The sequence below is a fragment of the Aquarana catesbeiana genome, linkage group LG01 (assembly GCF_042186555.1).
Source record: "Aquarana catesbeiana isolate 2022-GZ linkage group LG01, ASM4218655v1, whole genome shotgun sequence".
NCBI lineage: Eukaryota > Metazoa > Chordata > Amphibia > Anura > Ranidae > Aquarana > Aquarana catesbeiana.
In genome coordinates this window covers 697,180,811-697,196,673 of record NC_133324.1, presented here as the reverse complement: position 1 = coordinate 697,196,673, position 15,863 = coordinate 697,180,811, and the positions used below count along the sequence as shown (strand labels likewise).

Sequence of the window (15,863 nt, the reverse complement as noted above, 5' to 3'; positions counted from 1 at the left end):
GAGCGATCGGATTTTCCGACAACTTTGTGCGACCATGTGTGTATGCAAGACAAGTTTGAGCCAACATGCGTCGGAAAAAATCCATGGATTTTGTTGTCGGAATGTCCGATCAATGTCCGACCGTGTGTACAGGGCATTACTCTCAGAAATTCGGTGAAGATTACAATGAAACATTCACTTCCGTTGTAAAACACTCCCCCATCAGAGTGCTTATTAGCATTGCAGCAGGGAAGGGCATGCAAGTCAGACACCTAGACGTCAAAACTGCTTTCCTAAATGGAGACATTAAGGAAGATCTCTACATGGAGCAACCACCAGGGTTTGGGCAAGGAGACAACCCTGTGTCTAAACTTCAGAAGAGCATCTATGGTCTTAAGCAATCTGCAAGGATGTGAAATGAGAAAGTGAACAAAATACTTACTAGAGAAGGATTCTCAAGAAGTAAAGCAGACCCCTGTCTTTATTCCAAGACTCAAGAAGACAGATGGCTATATATCCTTATCTATGTCGATGACATTGTAACTTGTTTTGAACCAGAAGGGGTTTACAATCAGATAGTTAACAAGCTGAAAGAAAATTTTGAAATCAAAGAGCTTGGGAATATTAGCTACTATCTGGGAATCCAAATAGATAGAGAATAAGATGGAAGTTATCTTCTCAACCAATCTCAGAAAATACCTGGATGACTTGTCCCTTTCTCTTCTTGTCTACACCAAGTTCAAAGTGCTTGCATCTCTTTATAGCCAACATCCGCTTTGATCGGCAGTCGGAGTCGACACACTCCAGCCTCAGCACAATCTTCTTGGTGGTCTTGGCCTTTTTATGGAAGATCAGCTTGGTCTGCCCACCATACCCGCTCTGCTTGCGGTCATATCGCCTCTTTCCCTGGATGTAGAGGGAGTCTTTCCCCTTCTTGTACTGGGTGACCTTGTGGAGCTGATGCTTCCCACATTTTTCACAATAAGTTCTGTGGGTTTTAGGGAAGTTCACCATCTTCAAACGCACTCTTATAGAAATGTCCAGATGCATGTTGTCAGATGCCAACCTACCTCACAAATACTGGGTAGAAGCAGTCATGACTGCAACCTACCTACAGAACAGACTACCCTCAGGAGCCATTAAAAGTACTCCAATCGAAATGTGGCATGGATCAAAGCCTAACATAGGGCACAACAGAGTGTTTGGATGTAAAGCATATGCCTATATTCCAAGTGAGAAGCGATCCAAGCTGGAGAACAGAGACATAGAGGGCATTCTAGTAGGCTACAGAGAGCAAACTAAGGATTACAGAATCCTACACACAAAGACTGACAAAGTGACAATAAGCCGTAGTGTTTATTTTGATGATAGCCCATCACCAGAATCACAGATCCCTGAAAGCTGTAAAGTGAATATGCTAAGCAAACCAGAAGAAAAGGTCGACCAACTAAATCAAGTTCCCCACCAGATCCTGCTGAACTGCCTGAAGTCAAAAGAGCCACTCGGGCTACAAAGGGGATACCACCCCGCAATCTGTCATACACTGTCAAAACACACAGCATGCTTGAACCAACATCCTGGGAAGCAGGGCCGATGCAAGGATTTTTGTCTACTCAGGCAAAGGTGTGTTTTAGCGCCCCCCCACAAGCAGCCTTAGTGCCAGTTCCCACTGATGCAATGTCAGATATTGCATGTGATTTGCACTGCACTACTGATTGTATGGCTGAATTCGCATCCCATTCAGACCAAACACGTATGTCAAAAAAATAAATGGCTGCACCTCATGTGGGCTCCAAGTAAAGTTTATTGGAATATGAAAATATCCAAAATGACACCAGAGCACACCAGCAGTGGTCAAGGTAGATGCGTTTCACACAACAGAAATGTGCTTAATCATTAAGTTAATAAATGATTAAGCACATTTCTGTTGTGTGAACCGCGTCTACCTTGGCCACTGCTTGTGTCCTCTGGTGTCATTTTGGATATTTTCATATTCCAATAAACTTTACTTGGAGCCCACATGAGGTGCAGCCGTTTCTTATTTTGACAATTTACCATGGAGACGGGCGGGGGCTAGCACTCATTTGTGTGTTCCAGTGGGCGTATCAGGTACACCTGGAGCAGTTATTTTCATTCGGGCCAAACACGTACAGGATCCTTTTTTTGGTCCGCACCAGAATCGGATTGTATGGGTGTTCAAGCAAGCAATGCCACCATGTAGCCTGTAAATCTGCATACAGATGGGATGGCAACCCAGCTTCCAAAGAGTACTATAGAAAGCAACTGCCAAACAAGTACTGGCACTGAACTAGGCCAGACATCTTCAAAAAAATAGATGAGGTATGTGCCTCAAAGCAACTATAGTGTTACAAGTATGGGGGTACCACCATCCTAATGATAGCAATATTTGAAAAGCCTGGGGCTACCCCTATTATGCCAGAGAAGAGAATGGACTATCTCGGTACCCAGGAAGTGGCAACAACTGTTAAAAAAGAATTCACATTTTATTGTAATATTAATAAGTTTATACAAATTGATTAAAAAAAGAAGAACATATATCCATAGATATGAATATAGATATTCAATAATATATCCTTTATAAGCTTGCTATCATGATTGTTGTTTTTACCATAGATGATAGTAAGTAATTTCTCTTGAAGAAGCGATCATTACCACGAAACATGTAGGGTTCACTATACATCAAGATTAATCACATCCTGTGCCTTCAATATCATCTGAGGACATCATATTACCAGCAAACATCAACTAGAGGAAACTATGTATCTTTGTAATTACTGATTTTATTCATATATATAGATATGTGTTCTTCTTTTTTAATCAATTTTGTACAATAAAATGTGAATTCTTTTATAACAGTTGTTGCCACTTTCTGCATATTGAGAGTCCATTCTCTTCTCCGCCAGGGGTGTAATAGGGATAGCCCCATGTTTTTCAAATAGCTTCATAAAAATTACTATTGTTACTATAAAAACAAATACTACTGTCTCCAAATTCCTGATGTATTCAAGCTGCTGATGTTTAAACGATGCACTTTTGTTCGCTGCTCTTCTGTCCTGATGCACTCACAATGAGCAAACTCCACGGAGTAATTAATCCACTTAAAAGCCATACTGATTAGTATAATAGCTTACTCTTCTTATATATACTAATTGGAACACATTACTCTATCTATTGATCGACTCGTGTACAACCAGCCTGTCTGTTTTTTCCCAAGTGATTAGTGCTGCTGACTTAGCTGGCAACACGATTCATTATGTTCTGCTGGGGCAGAGAAGGCTCTCCATGTTCCCCGCTAGCAGAATAAAATAGCGTGGTGGGAGGGATTCCCACATCCACCCATTGTGGAAGGAAAGAAAATGGCATAATCTATGTTCTGCCCTAATAAGCAATCACTTATAGAAACAACAACACAGCAACAACCACAATATCAAAGTAATACAATCAAGGAAAACAATCAGAAATATGTTATACTTCTCGTATCTCGTACTTCTCGTATCTCGTATCTCGTACTTCTCGTATCCAACGTATCCAACAGTATCCAACAATGTTCAAGCTAGGCACTTTTGTCTGCTGCACTTCTGTTGTGATGCACACACAATGAGCAAGCGTCACAGAGAGTTTGCTATTTTTCCATCTGTATCTGTCTAAAAAAATTAAAACTTTATTGTTTCCCTGTGCATAATAAACAAAGAAAAAATAAATAAATACAAAGCCATATACAGTATGTTTTCACTTGCCGACCGCCTAACTGTAAATATACATCATGATTTTGAGGTTAAATACTGGGATTATGGCTACAGCTAGATGCCATAATCCCGGTATTTTTTTCCTCAGGTGGTTGGCTTTCCCAATAAAATGATTCCAGTGGTGGATTCACCGCAAGATCACTTTTAGAAGCGACGGGAGAGGTGCCCCCCCCCCCCATCTCTTCCCGGTGGTTCCTGAGCTAACGTTACCGATCGTTAGCTCTGGGAACCATCTGGCGTCGGCAGGGTTTTTCCATAGAGATAAGCAATGGCTAGATGGCCACCGTTCATCTCTATGCTCTTGGAGGGCCAGAGCGACGCTGACGTCACTTCCGGTTCTTGGGCCATGTAAACAGGATTTTTTTTTTCTTAAAACAAAAGATAAAAAACTTTTTTTAAGGGCAGAAAAGAGATTTGGGGTCTTTCAGACCCCAGATCTCTTCATAAAGAGGATCTGTCATACTGTATTGTTACCGCAGGGATTCTTACATTCCTTGCGATAGCAATAAAAGTGATCATTTTTTTTTTAAAGGGACAGTATAAAAATTAAAAAAATATAATACAATAAATAGAAAAAAAAAAAAAATTTTTAAAGCCCCTGTGTCCCCGCATGCTTACGCGCATTAGTGAACTCATACGTAGGTCACGTCCACATATGTAAACTGTAAACGGTGTTTGTACCACACATGTGAGGTATCGCCACGAACGTTTGAACAAGAGCAATAATTCTAGCACTAGACCTCCTCTGTAACTCTAAACTGGTAACCTGTAGAAATGTTTAAAGCGTCGCCTATGGAGATTTTTAAGTACCATAGATTGCCGCCATTCCACGAGCGCGTGCAATTTTAAAGCATGCCATGTTGAGTATCTATTTACTCAGCATAACATCATCTTTAATATAATACGAAAAAATTGGGGTATATATTATGTTTTTTTATTTTTATTTTTAATTCATTAAAGTGTATTTTTTCCCAAAAAAATTGCGTTTGAAAAAATGGTGCATAAAATCTGTGTGACATAAAAAATTTCAACAACCGTCATTTTATTCTCCAGGGTCTCTGCTATAAAAATTTATATAATGTTATAAGTATTTGTCTAGCAAAAAATACTGATTTTAACTTTTAAGCAACAAATGTCAGAAAAAGGCCCGATCAGCAAGTCGTTCAGTAGCCAAAGCCCTACTTACCCATTGATGTACCCTGCAAGCGTCCTCCTCAAAATGCAAGTGAAATGAATAAAAGTAATCGGTATTCTACAGAAGCTACCCAAGAAATCCAGGAAATATTGCTAAAGTAAGCAAGTGCACTAGCCTCAATTTACCATTTATCTGAGTAGGGTAGTTAGATTTACAAGGTTTCTTGCAGAGCTTCAAGGCAGGACCACGGTCTTTTATAATTCTTCGTTTTTCAACCTCCGTCTTATGCTTCAGTGACATTGGGCAAAGCTGGATAAACTTAGAAGTGACTTGAACCAGTGGACACTCTGTTTTTTGTATTTTCATGGGGTCAGATTCTGGACCAGAAGAGAATACCTGAAACCATAGATATTTGACTAGCCGGGCAAAGTGAATTCTGTGCTGCAAACTAGAAACACTTGGATGACAGTCTCTGGGGAATTCAATAAAAGCTTAATTACACTTTTCTAGCAGTAGGTCCTTTTAAAACTACCTGCGCCTAATTCAGGCAAGCATTTGCACCACTTTCAGTAGCAATACCAATACAAGCGACAAGCGATCACTTTATGAACCTATTGTTCTGGCAGTGGCAGATTTTTCTTTCAATAAGTTTTTATTGAGCCTTAGATCAAACAGAGCAAACAAGATTTTCCGTACATAGAAATTTTCAGAACTACAACAAATGTGATACTGTCGAACACGGTTGAACTGTAGAGGTTACCTGCATGCCTCCAGGACAATAAAGAGAGTCAGGACATACAAAACATTTCAATCAACATTTCTTATACCAACTACTGCAGGTTAGGTAACCAACTGAGCCTAGATGTAGTAGGCAGTAAGTATCTCCTTGCTCGAAAATAAAGACGAGTAATAACAAGAGAGTAGAAAGGGGATTTTCACAAAGGAGGAAGGAAAGTAGAGAAGAAGAAAAAAGAAGAAAGAAAGCAGTTCAGCCAATCTTCCATGAGCTCTCCACATCTTTTGAAGTGTACCTTTTCATCCAGAAATACCTATATAGGTCGCCCAGGGGTCCCATGTAGAATCAAACCTAGCTACTGTGTCAGTCAGGGAGCTAACCATTTTCTCCTGGGCCATTATTCAAGAAATGTTCCCTTTGGCTGCTATTTTCCCTTTGCCATGCCATGGTTGTTTCCATGTTCCTGCTATGGTCAATTTAGCACCCAAAATTCTTAGTGATCTGATATCCTGTTACCTTGCGGATCATGTGGAAGATTCTGTTCCAAAATCCCCTCAGCTTTGGGCATTTTTAGGGATCTGATATCCTGTTACCTTGAGAATCATGTCGAAGATTCTGTTCCAAAATCCCCTCAGCTTCGGGCAATCCCACCAGATGTGAAGCATTGATCCTGTTGATGCACAATCTCTAATGCGTATGCCTCTATAGGCTCAGAAAAAGTTTCTATTCCAGGTTTCGCATTCCAGCTAACCTGGATTTCATTATCCCATGCATGCATGTAAGGTAGCTTGGTGCTATCTGAGGCCAGTGACAGGTAAATAGTCAAAATACCCCCCCCCCCCTCTGCTCTTGGCCACACCATTGTTCATGAACCGTAAATCTTGGGGGTTCTGATTTGTTCTTCCATAGGGAATTTAAGAAGTGGGAAATTTGTAGAAATCTATACCGCTCCTTTCTGGCATTTCCAGTTTATTCTTGCAATCACTAAGGGAGAGTGGACCCCTAGGAGTTAGATAGTGGCCAATACGGTATAACCCCTTATCCAACCACCAGCGGAAGGCCGTTATGTTCATACCTGGAGTGAATTTGGGGTTATGAAAAATATGTGCTAGCGGTTGCATATCTGAAGTTAGGGAGGGGAGGTTTTTCAGGCTAACCCAAAGGGCTATCGAGTTAGAAAGTACAAGAGACATGATTGGTGGGTGGTCTCTTGGAGGGCACCAAAAAAGAAAGTCCAACGTGTGAGTCGGGACTGCTTGCCGCTCTATGTGTAGCCAATCAGGTATTTCCAGGCATGTGTAGATGACTGATAGTTGTGCCAAGCATGCCGCTCGGTAGTACCAAACTAATTTAGGGACCCCCAACCCTCCCTGTGTTCTTGGTCTAAATAGAGTTCTCTTCGCAAGACGGTGACCTGAGGTTTCCCAAATAAATTTCAAAATTTTGCTTTGGAACTTTAGTAGGTGATCTGTCCTCAGTGGAATCGGGAGGGATCTGAAAAGATATAGTAGTTTGGGAAGGAGCGTCATCTTGATCGCATTTATCCTCCCTAGCCAGGATAATTCATGGAGGGCCCAACCTTTGATTTCCTCTCATAGGCATGCGCACGGGGTGTGCCAGGTGTGCCTGGGCACACCCTAATGTGTGTCCGGAGATCTGCTGTAAGATGCTGCAAGAGACTGTATAGGGAGCTGCCTGTGAGACAGGTTCCCATTGAGCGGTCAGGGAGGCATGTAAGAGCCTCTTAGTGCTTTAACCACTTGCCGACCGCCTAACGCACATATACGGCGGCAGAATGGCACGGGCAGGCAGAATCACGTACCCGTACGTGATCTGCCTCCCGCGGGCGGGGGGTCCGATCGGACCCCCCCCCGGTGCCAGCAGCGGTCGGCATTTGACTGGGAGCGTCGGGAGGCGAGGGGGAGACCATCCGATCGTGGCCCCCCCCTCGCGATCGCTCCCAGCCAATCGGAATCCTCCCCTGCCTGTGTGTAGTTTCACACAGGCAGAGGATGTGATGTCATCTCTCCTCGGCTTGGCAGTTTCCGTCCCAGCGCCGAGGAGAGAAGACATGTGAATGCACAACACACACACACAGTAGAACATGCCAGGCATACTTTACACCCCCGATCCCCCCCCCGATCGCCCCCCCGATCCCCCCCCAATCACCCCCCCCCGTCACAAACTGACAGCAAGCAGTATTTTTTTTTTTTTTTCTGATTACTGCATGGTGTCAGTTTGTGACAGTTACAGTGTTAGGGCAATAAGTATTACCCCCCTTTAGGTCTAGGATACCCCCCTAACCCCCCCTAATAAAGTTTTAACCCCTTGATCACCCCCTGTCACCAGTGTCACTAAGCGATCATTTTTCTGATCGCTGTATTAGTGTCGCTGGTGACGCTAGTTAGGGAGGTAAATATTTAGGTTCGCCGTCAGCGTTTTATAGCGACAGGGACCCCCACATACTACCTAATAAATGTTTTAACCCCTTGATTTCCCCCTAGTTAACCCTTTCACCACTGATCACCGTATAACCGTTACGGGTGACGCTGGTTAGTTTGTTTATTTTTTATAGTGTCAGGGCACCCGCCGTTTATTACCGAATAAAGGTTTAGCCCCCTGATCGCCCGGCGGTGATATGCGTCGCCCCAGGCAGCGTCAGATTAGCGCCAGTACCGCTAACACCCACGCACGCAGCATACGCCTCCCTTAGTGGTATAGTATCTGAACGGATCAATATCTGATCCGATCAGATCTATACTAGCGTCCCCAGCAGTTTAGGGTTCCCAAAAACGCAGTGTTAGCGGGATCAGCCCAGATACCTGCTAGCACCTGCGTTTTACCCCTCCGCCCGGCCCAGCCCACCCAAGTGCAGTATCGATCGATCACTGTCACTTACAAAACACTAAACGCATAACTGCAGCGTTCACAGAGTCAGGCCTGATCCCTGCGATCGCTAACAGTTTTCTTGGTAGCGTTTTGGTGAACTGGCAAGCACCAGCCCCAGGCAGCGTCAGGTTAGCGCCAGTACCGCTAACACCCACGCACGCATCGTACACCACCCTTAGTGGTATAGTATCTGAACGGATCAATATCTGATCCGATCAGATCTATACTAGCGTCCCCAGCAGTTTAGGGTTCCCAAACACGCAGTATTAGCGGGATCAGCCCAGATACCTGCTAGCACCTGCGTTTTGCCCCTCCGCCCGGCCCAGCCCACCCAAGTGCAGTATCGATCGATCACTGTCACTTACAAAACACTAAACGCATAACTGCAGCGTTCGCAGAGTCAGGCCTGATCCCTGCGATCGCTAACAGTTTTTTTGGTAGCGTTTTGGTGAACTGGCAAGCACCAGCGGCCTAGTACACCCCGGTCGTAGTCAAACCAGCACTGCAGTAACACTTGGTGACGTGGCGAGTCCCATAAGTGCAGTTCAAGCTGGTGAGGTGGCAAGCACAAGTAGTGTCCCGCTGCCACCAAAAAGACAAACACAGGCCCGTCGTGCCCATAATGCCCTTCCTGCTGCATTCGCCAATCCTAATTGGGAACCCACCGCTTCTGCAGCGCCCGTACTTCCCCCATTCACATCCCCAACCAAATGCAGTCGGCTGCATGAGAGGCATTTTCTTTATGTCCTCCCGAGTACCCCTACCCAACGAACCCCCCCAAAAAAGATGTCGTGTCTGCAGCAAGCGCGGATATAGGCGTGACACCCGCTATTATTGTCCCTCCTGTCCTGACAATCCTGGTCTTTGCATTGGTGAATGTTTTGAACGCTACCATTCACTAGTTGAGTATTAGCGTAGGGTACAGCATTGCACAGACTAGGCACACTTTCACAGGGTCTCCCAAGATGCCATCGCATTTTGAGAGACCCGAACCTGGAACCGGTTACAGTTATAAAAGTTAGTTACAAAAAAAAGTGTAAAAAAAAAAAAAAACACATACAAAAATATAAAATAAAAAAAAAATAGTTGTCGTTTTATTGTTCTCTCTCTCTCTATTCTCTCTCTATTGTTCTGCTCTTTTTTACTGTATTCTATTCTGCAATGTTTTATTGTTGTTATGTTTTATCATGTTTGCTTTTCAGATGTGCAATTTTTTATACCTTACCGTTTACTGTGCTTTATTGTTAACCATTTTTTTGTCTTCAGGTACGCCATTCACGACTTTGAGTGGTTATACCAGAATGATGCCTGCAGGTTTAGGTATCATCTTGGTATCATTCTTTTCAGCCAGCGATCGGCTTTCATGTAAAAGCAATCCTAGCAGCTAATTAGTGCCCCCCCACCGTCTTCCGTGTTTTTCTCTGGCTCTCCTGTCTCAACAGGGAACCTGAGAATGCAGCCGGTGATTCAGCCAGCTGACCATAGAGCTGATCAGAGACCAGAGTGGCTCCAAACATCTCTATGGCCTAAGAAACCGGAAGCTACGAGCATTCTATGACTTAGATTTCGCCGGATGTAAACAGCGCCATTGGGAAATTGGGAAAGCATTTTATCACATCGATCTTGGTGTGGTCAGATGCTTTGAGGGCAGAGGAGAAATCTAGGGTCTAATAGACCCCAATTTTTGCAAAAAAGAGTACCTGTCACTACCTATTGCTATGATAGGGGATATTTACATTCCCTGAGATAACAATAAAAATGATTAAAAAAAAAAAAAAATGAAAGGAACAGTTTAAAAATAAGATAAAAAAATAATAATAATAAAGAAAAAAAAAAAAAAAAAAAAAGCACCCCTGTCCCCCCCTGCTCTCGCGCTAAGGCGAACGCAAGCGTCGGTCTGGCGTCAAATGTAAACAGCAATTGCACCATGCATGTGAGGTATCACCGCGAACGTCAGATCGAGGGCAGTAATTTTACAGACCTCCTCTGTAAATCTAAAGTGGTAACCTGTAAAGGCTTTTAAAGGCTTTTAAAAATGTATTTAGTTTGTCGCCACTGCACGTTTGTGCGCAATTTTAAAGCATGTCATGTTTGGTATCCATGTACTCGGCCTAAGATCATCTTTTTTATTTCATCAAACATTTGGGCAATATAGTGTGTTTTAGTGCATTAAAATTAAAAAAAGTGTGTTTTTTCCCCAAAAAATGCGTTTGAAAAATCGCTGCGCAAATACTGTGTGAAAAAAAAAAATGAAACACCCACCATTTTAATCTGTAGGGCATTTGCTTTAAAAAAATATATAATGTTTGGGGGTTCAAAGTAATTTTCTTGCAAAAAAAAATTATTTTTTTATGTAATCAAAAAGTGTCAGAAAGGGCTTTGTCTTCAAGTGGTTAGAAGAGTGGGTGATGTGTGACATAAGCTTCTAGATGTTGTGCATAAAATGCCAGGACAGTTCAAAACCCCCCCAAATGACCCCATTTTGGAAAGTAGACACCCCAAGCTATTTGCTGAGAGGCATGTCGAGTCCATGGAATATTTTATATTGTGACACAAGTTGCGGGAAAGAGACAATTTTTAATTTTTTTTATTTTTTTTTGCGCAAAGTTGTCACTAAATGATATATTGCTCAAACATGCCATGGGAATATGTGAAATTACACCCCAAAATACATTCTGTTGCTTCTCCTGAGTACGGGGATACCACATGTGTGAGACTTTTTGGGAGCCTAGCCGCGTACGGGACCCCGAAAACCAAGCACCGCCTTCAGGCTTTCTAAGGCCGTAAATTTTTGATTTCACTCTTCACTGCCTATCACAGTTTCGGAGGCCATGGAATGCCCAGGTGGCAACAACCCCCCCCAAATGACCCTATTTTGGAAAGTAGACACCCCAAGCTATTTGATGAGAGGTATAGTGAGTATTTTGCAGACCTCACTTTTTGTCACAAAGTTTTGAAAATTGAAAAAAGAAAAAAAAAATTTTTTTTTCTCGTCTTTCTTTATTTTCAAAAACAAATGAGAGCTGCAAAATACTCACCATGCCTCTCAGCAAATAGCTTGGGGTGTCTACTTTCCAAAATGGGGTCATTTGGGGGGGGTTTGTGCCACCTGGGCATTCCATGGCCTCCGAAACTGTGATAGGTAGTGAGGAGTAAAATCAAAAATGTACGCCATTAGAAATCCTGAAGGCAGTGATTGGTTTTCGGGGCCCCGTACGCGGCTAGGCTCCCAAAAAGTTCCACACATGTGGTATCCCCGTACTCAGGAGAAGCAGCTAAATGTATTTTGGGGTGCAATTCCACATATGCCCATGGCCTGTGTGAGCAATATATCATTTAGTGACAACTTTGTGCAAAAAAAAAAAAAAATTTGTCACTTTCCCGCAACTTGTGTCAAAATATAAAACATTCCATGGACTCAACATGCCTCAAAGCAAATAGCTTGGGGTGTCTACTTTCCAAAATGGTGTCATTTGGGGGGGTTTTATGCCATCTGGGCATTTTATGGCCTTCAAAACTGTGATAGGTAGTGAGGAGTAAAATCAAAAATGTACGCCCTTAGAAATCCTGAAGGCAGTGATTGGTTTTCGGGGCCCCGTACGCGGCTATGCTCCCAAAAAGTCCCACACATGTGGTATCCCCATACTCAGGAGAAGCAGCTAAATGTATTTTGGGGTGCAATTCCACATATGCCCATGGCCTGTGTGAGCAATATATCATTTAGTGACAACTTTTTGTAATTTTTTTTTTTTTTTGTCATTATTCAATCACTTGGGACAAAAAAAATTAATATTCAATGGGCTCAACATGCCTCTCAGCAATTTCCTTGGGGTGTCTACTTTCCAGAATGGGGTCATTTGTGGGGGTTTTGTACTGCCCTGCCATTTTAGCACCTCAAGAAACGACATAGGCAGTCATAAATTAAAGGCTGTGTAAATTCCAGAAAATGTACCCTAGTTTGTAGGCGCTATAACTTTTGCGCAAACCAATAAATATACACTTATTGACATTTTTTCTACCAAAGACATGTGGCCAAATACATTTTGGCCTAAATGTATGACTAAAATTGAGTTTATTGGATTTTTTTTAGAACAAAAAGTAGAAAATATCATTTTTTTTCAAAATTTTCGGTCTTTTTCCGTGTATAGCGCAAAAAATAAAAACGGCAGAGGTGATCAAATACCATCAAAAGAAAGCTCTATTTGTGGGAAGAAAAGGACGCAAATTTCGTTTGGGTACAGCATTGCATGACCGCGCAATTAGCAGTTAAAGCGACGCAGTGCCGAATTGTAAAAAGTGCTCTGGTCAGGAAGGGGGTAAAACCTTCCGGGGCTGAAGTGGTTAAACTGTAGTGTAATGTCACTGTTTGCAGATAGGAGCTGTCAAAACTCGGGGCTGATGTCGGGGGTGGGCGGGACCAAACAGCTAGCCTATCAAACACGCTGATGTTGAGGGCTGGGCGGGCGGCTCCGTGTATGTGGCTCTGCCCCCTTTCTATCAGCTATTAAACACCACTCAATGACTGGGCTGCTTAAGAAAGGGGGTGGAGCCATATACACGGAGCAGCCCACCCAGCCCCTATTCCTTTGGCTGGTATTTGGTAACTGATAGAAAGGGGCAGAGCCACATACATGGAGCTGCCCGCCCAGCCCCTATCCCATTGGCTTGTGTTTAATAGGGTAGCTGTTTGGCCCCACCCACCCCGACATCAGCTCTGAGTTCTGACAGCTCCTCTCTGCAAGCAGTGACATTACATTAGTTTCACACACTGAGCGGCTCTTACATGCCTAGCTGACTGCTCAATGGGAAACTTAGCCTCTCCTAGATCAGTGCCAATCGGTGCCGCCTATCAATGCCCATCAGTGCCACCTATCATTGCCAACCAATGCCACCTATCAGTGCCACCTGTCAGTGCCCAGCAGTGCCATATGTCAGTGCCAATCAGTGCCCATCAGTGCCACCCGTCAGTGTCAATCAGTGCCACCTGTCAGTGTTAATCAGTGCCCACCAGTGCCACCTGTCAGTGCCAATCATTGCTCATCAGTGCCACCTGTCAGTGCCAACCAGTGCCCACCAGTGCCACCTGTCAGTGCCCACCAGTGCCACCTGTCAGTGCCCATCAGTTCCATATGTCAGTGCCAACCAATGCCACCTATCAGAGACAATCCCAGCCACCTGTCAGTGCCAATCAGTGCTGCCAGTCAGTGCTAACCAATGCCACCTATCAGTGCCAATCAGTGCCCAACAGTGCTTCCAATCAGTGCCGCCACCTATCAGTGCTGCCTATCAGTGCCTATCAGTGCTGTCCATCAGTGCCCATCAGTACTGCCTATCAGTACCCATCAGTTTTGCCTATCAGTGCCAATCAGTGCCCATCAGTGCTGACAATGAGTGCCCATCAGTGCTGCCTATCAGTGCCACCTATCAGTGCCAACCAATGCCATAAATCAGTGCCCATCAGTGCTGCCTATCAGTGTCCACCTGTGCTGCCAATCAGTGAAGCTTATTAGTGCCAACCAATGCCACCTATCAGTGCCAATCAGTGCTGCCTATCAGTGCCAATCAGTGCTGACTATCAGTGCTTCCAATCAGTGCCACTTATCAGTGCCCATCAGTGTTGCCTATCAGTGCCCATCAGCGCTGCCAGTCAGTGTTGCCTAGCAGTGCCATCTATCAATGACAATCAGTGCCCATCAGTGCTGCCTATCAGTGCAGCCTATCAGTGCCCATCGGTTCTGCCTATCAATGCCCATCAGTGCCACCTATCAGTGCTGCATATCAGTGCCCATCAGTGCTGCCCATCAGTGCTGCCTATCATTGCCAATCAGTGCTGCCAATTAGTGCCAATCAGTGCCACCTATCAGTGCCATCATGCAGTGCCTATCAGTGCTGCCAATCAGTGCTGCCAACCAGTACCACCTATCAGTGCCCATCAGTGCTGCCAATCGGTGCTGCCTATCAGTGTCCATAAGTGCTGCCAATCAGTGTCACCTATCAGTGCCAATCAGTGCTGGCTTTCAGTGCTGCCTATCAGTGCCTATGAGCGCTGCCTATCAGTGCCCATCCGTGCACTGAGTGCAGGGATGGGCAGTTGAACTCAGCAGCTAGGCACATTGTCTATGGGGGCCGGCCTGGTGGGGCACAACTGAAATCCGTCTGTTTATTAATGCCACATGCCGATCTTTAGTGTAATACGTAATCACTGCACTACTATTTACAATAAACTACTGGAGGTAAATTTAAAAAGTGTCAGTAAAAGGCCTGCCACTAAGCACTGTTATGTGTTCCCACACCACAAAAAAAAGTGCAGCGCTAACTTACTAATCAATAACTTAACAGTAATTGTGGAACCCTCTAATGTATGGAAATCTCAATAAACGTCAATATTACCACAATACCGGTGATATGTAACGTCACATATAATACACATCAAACTGAAAAAATAAATAAAAAATGAAACTTAGCAGGAATGGTAGAAACCCCTCCTATAGATATTTGCCATACAGATTAACTACAAGTGCAATCATTCTAGTGATATGTGATTTCACATGTAATACACATCAAAATGATAATAAGACATTTTTTTTTTAACTTAGCAGGTATGGTGGAAACTCCTTTACAGATAAATGCAATACAAATTAACTTCAAGTGCAACAACTTTTTAGTTGGGAGGTTCACACCATTATAGCACTTTGGAATTTTTATTGTTTAGATTGCTACACTTAATTTTATATGTTTTAGTTACTAATATAATGTGAATTTTTGCGCTTGAAGTTAATTTTCCACCACCCTTGCTCAGTCCATGTCTTTATGGACCTTGCTTTGTGCACTGGTGGGCAGTCATGTTGGAACAGTAAGGGGCCCATCCCCAAACTGTTCTCACAACGTTGGGTGCATGAAATTATCCAAAATGTCTTGGTATGCTGATGCCTTAATGCCCTGTACACACGATCGGACATTGATCGGACATTCCGACAACAAAATCCATGAATTTTTTCCGACGGATGTTGGGTCAAACTTGTCTTGCATACACATGGTGACACAAAGTTGTCAGAAAATCTGATCGTTCTGAACGTGGTGACGTAAAACACATATGTCGTGACTATAACCAGGGCAGTAGCCAATAGCTTTCGTCTCTTAATTTATTCTGAGCATGCGTGGCACTATGTGCGTTGGATTTGTGTACACACGATCGGAATTTAACCGATCGGATTTTGTTGTTGGAAAATTTTATAGCAAGCTCTCAAACTTTGTGTGTCGGAAATTCCGATGGAAAAAGTCCGATGGAGCCCACACACGATCTGAATTTCCGACAACACAATCCGATCGCACTTTTTCTGTTGGAAAATCTGACCGT

General features: G+C 43.6%; 1 protein-coding gene across 1 annotated transcript; it reads right to left on the bottom strand.

Annotated features, from left to right (window-relative positions):
- Positions 1-488: 488 nt before the first annotated feature.
- LOC141127577 (large ribosomal subunit protein eL42-like) lies at positions 489-993 on the bottom strand. The gene is made up of 2 exons (XM_073614178.1): positions 679-993; positions 489-566 (listed from the first exon to the last, which is right to left on the bottom strand). The coding sequence occupies exons 1-2, from the start codon at positions 991-993 to the stop codon at positions 489-491; spliced, it is 393 nt and encodes a 130-aa protein (XP_073470279.1).
- Between the last annotated feature and the right edge of the window lie 14,870 nt (positions 994-15,863).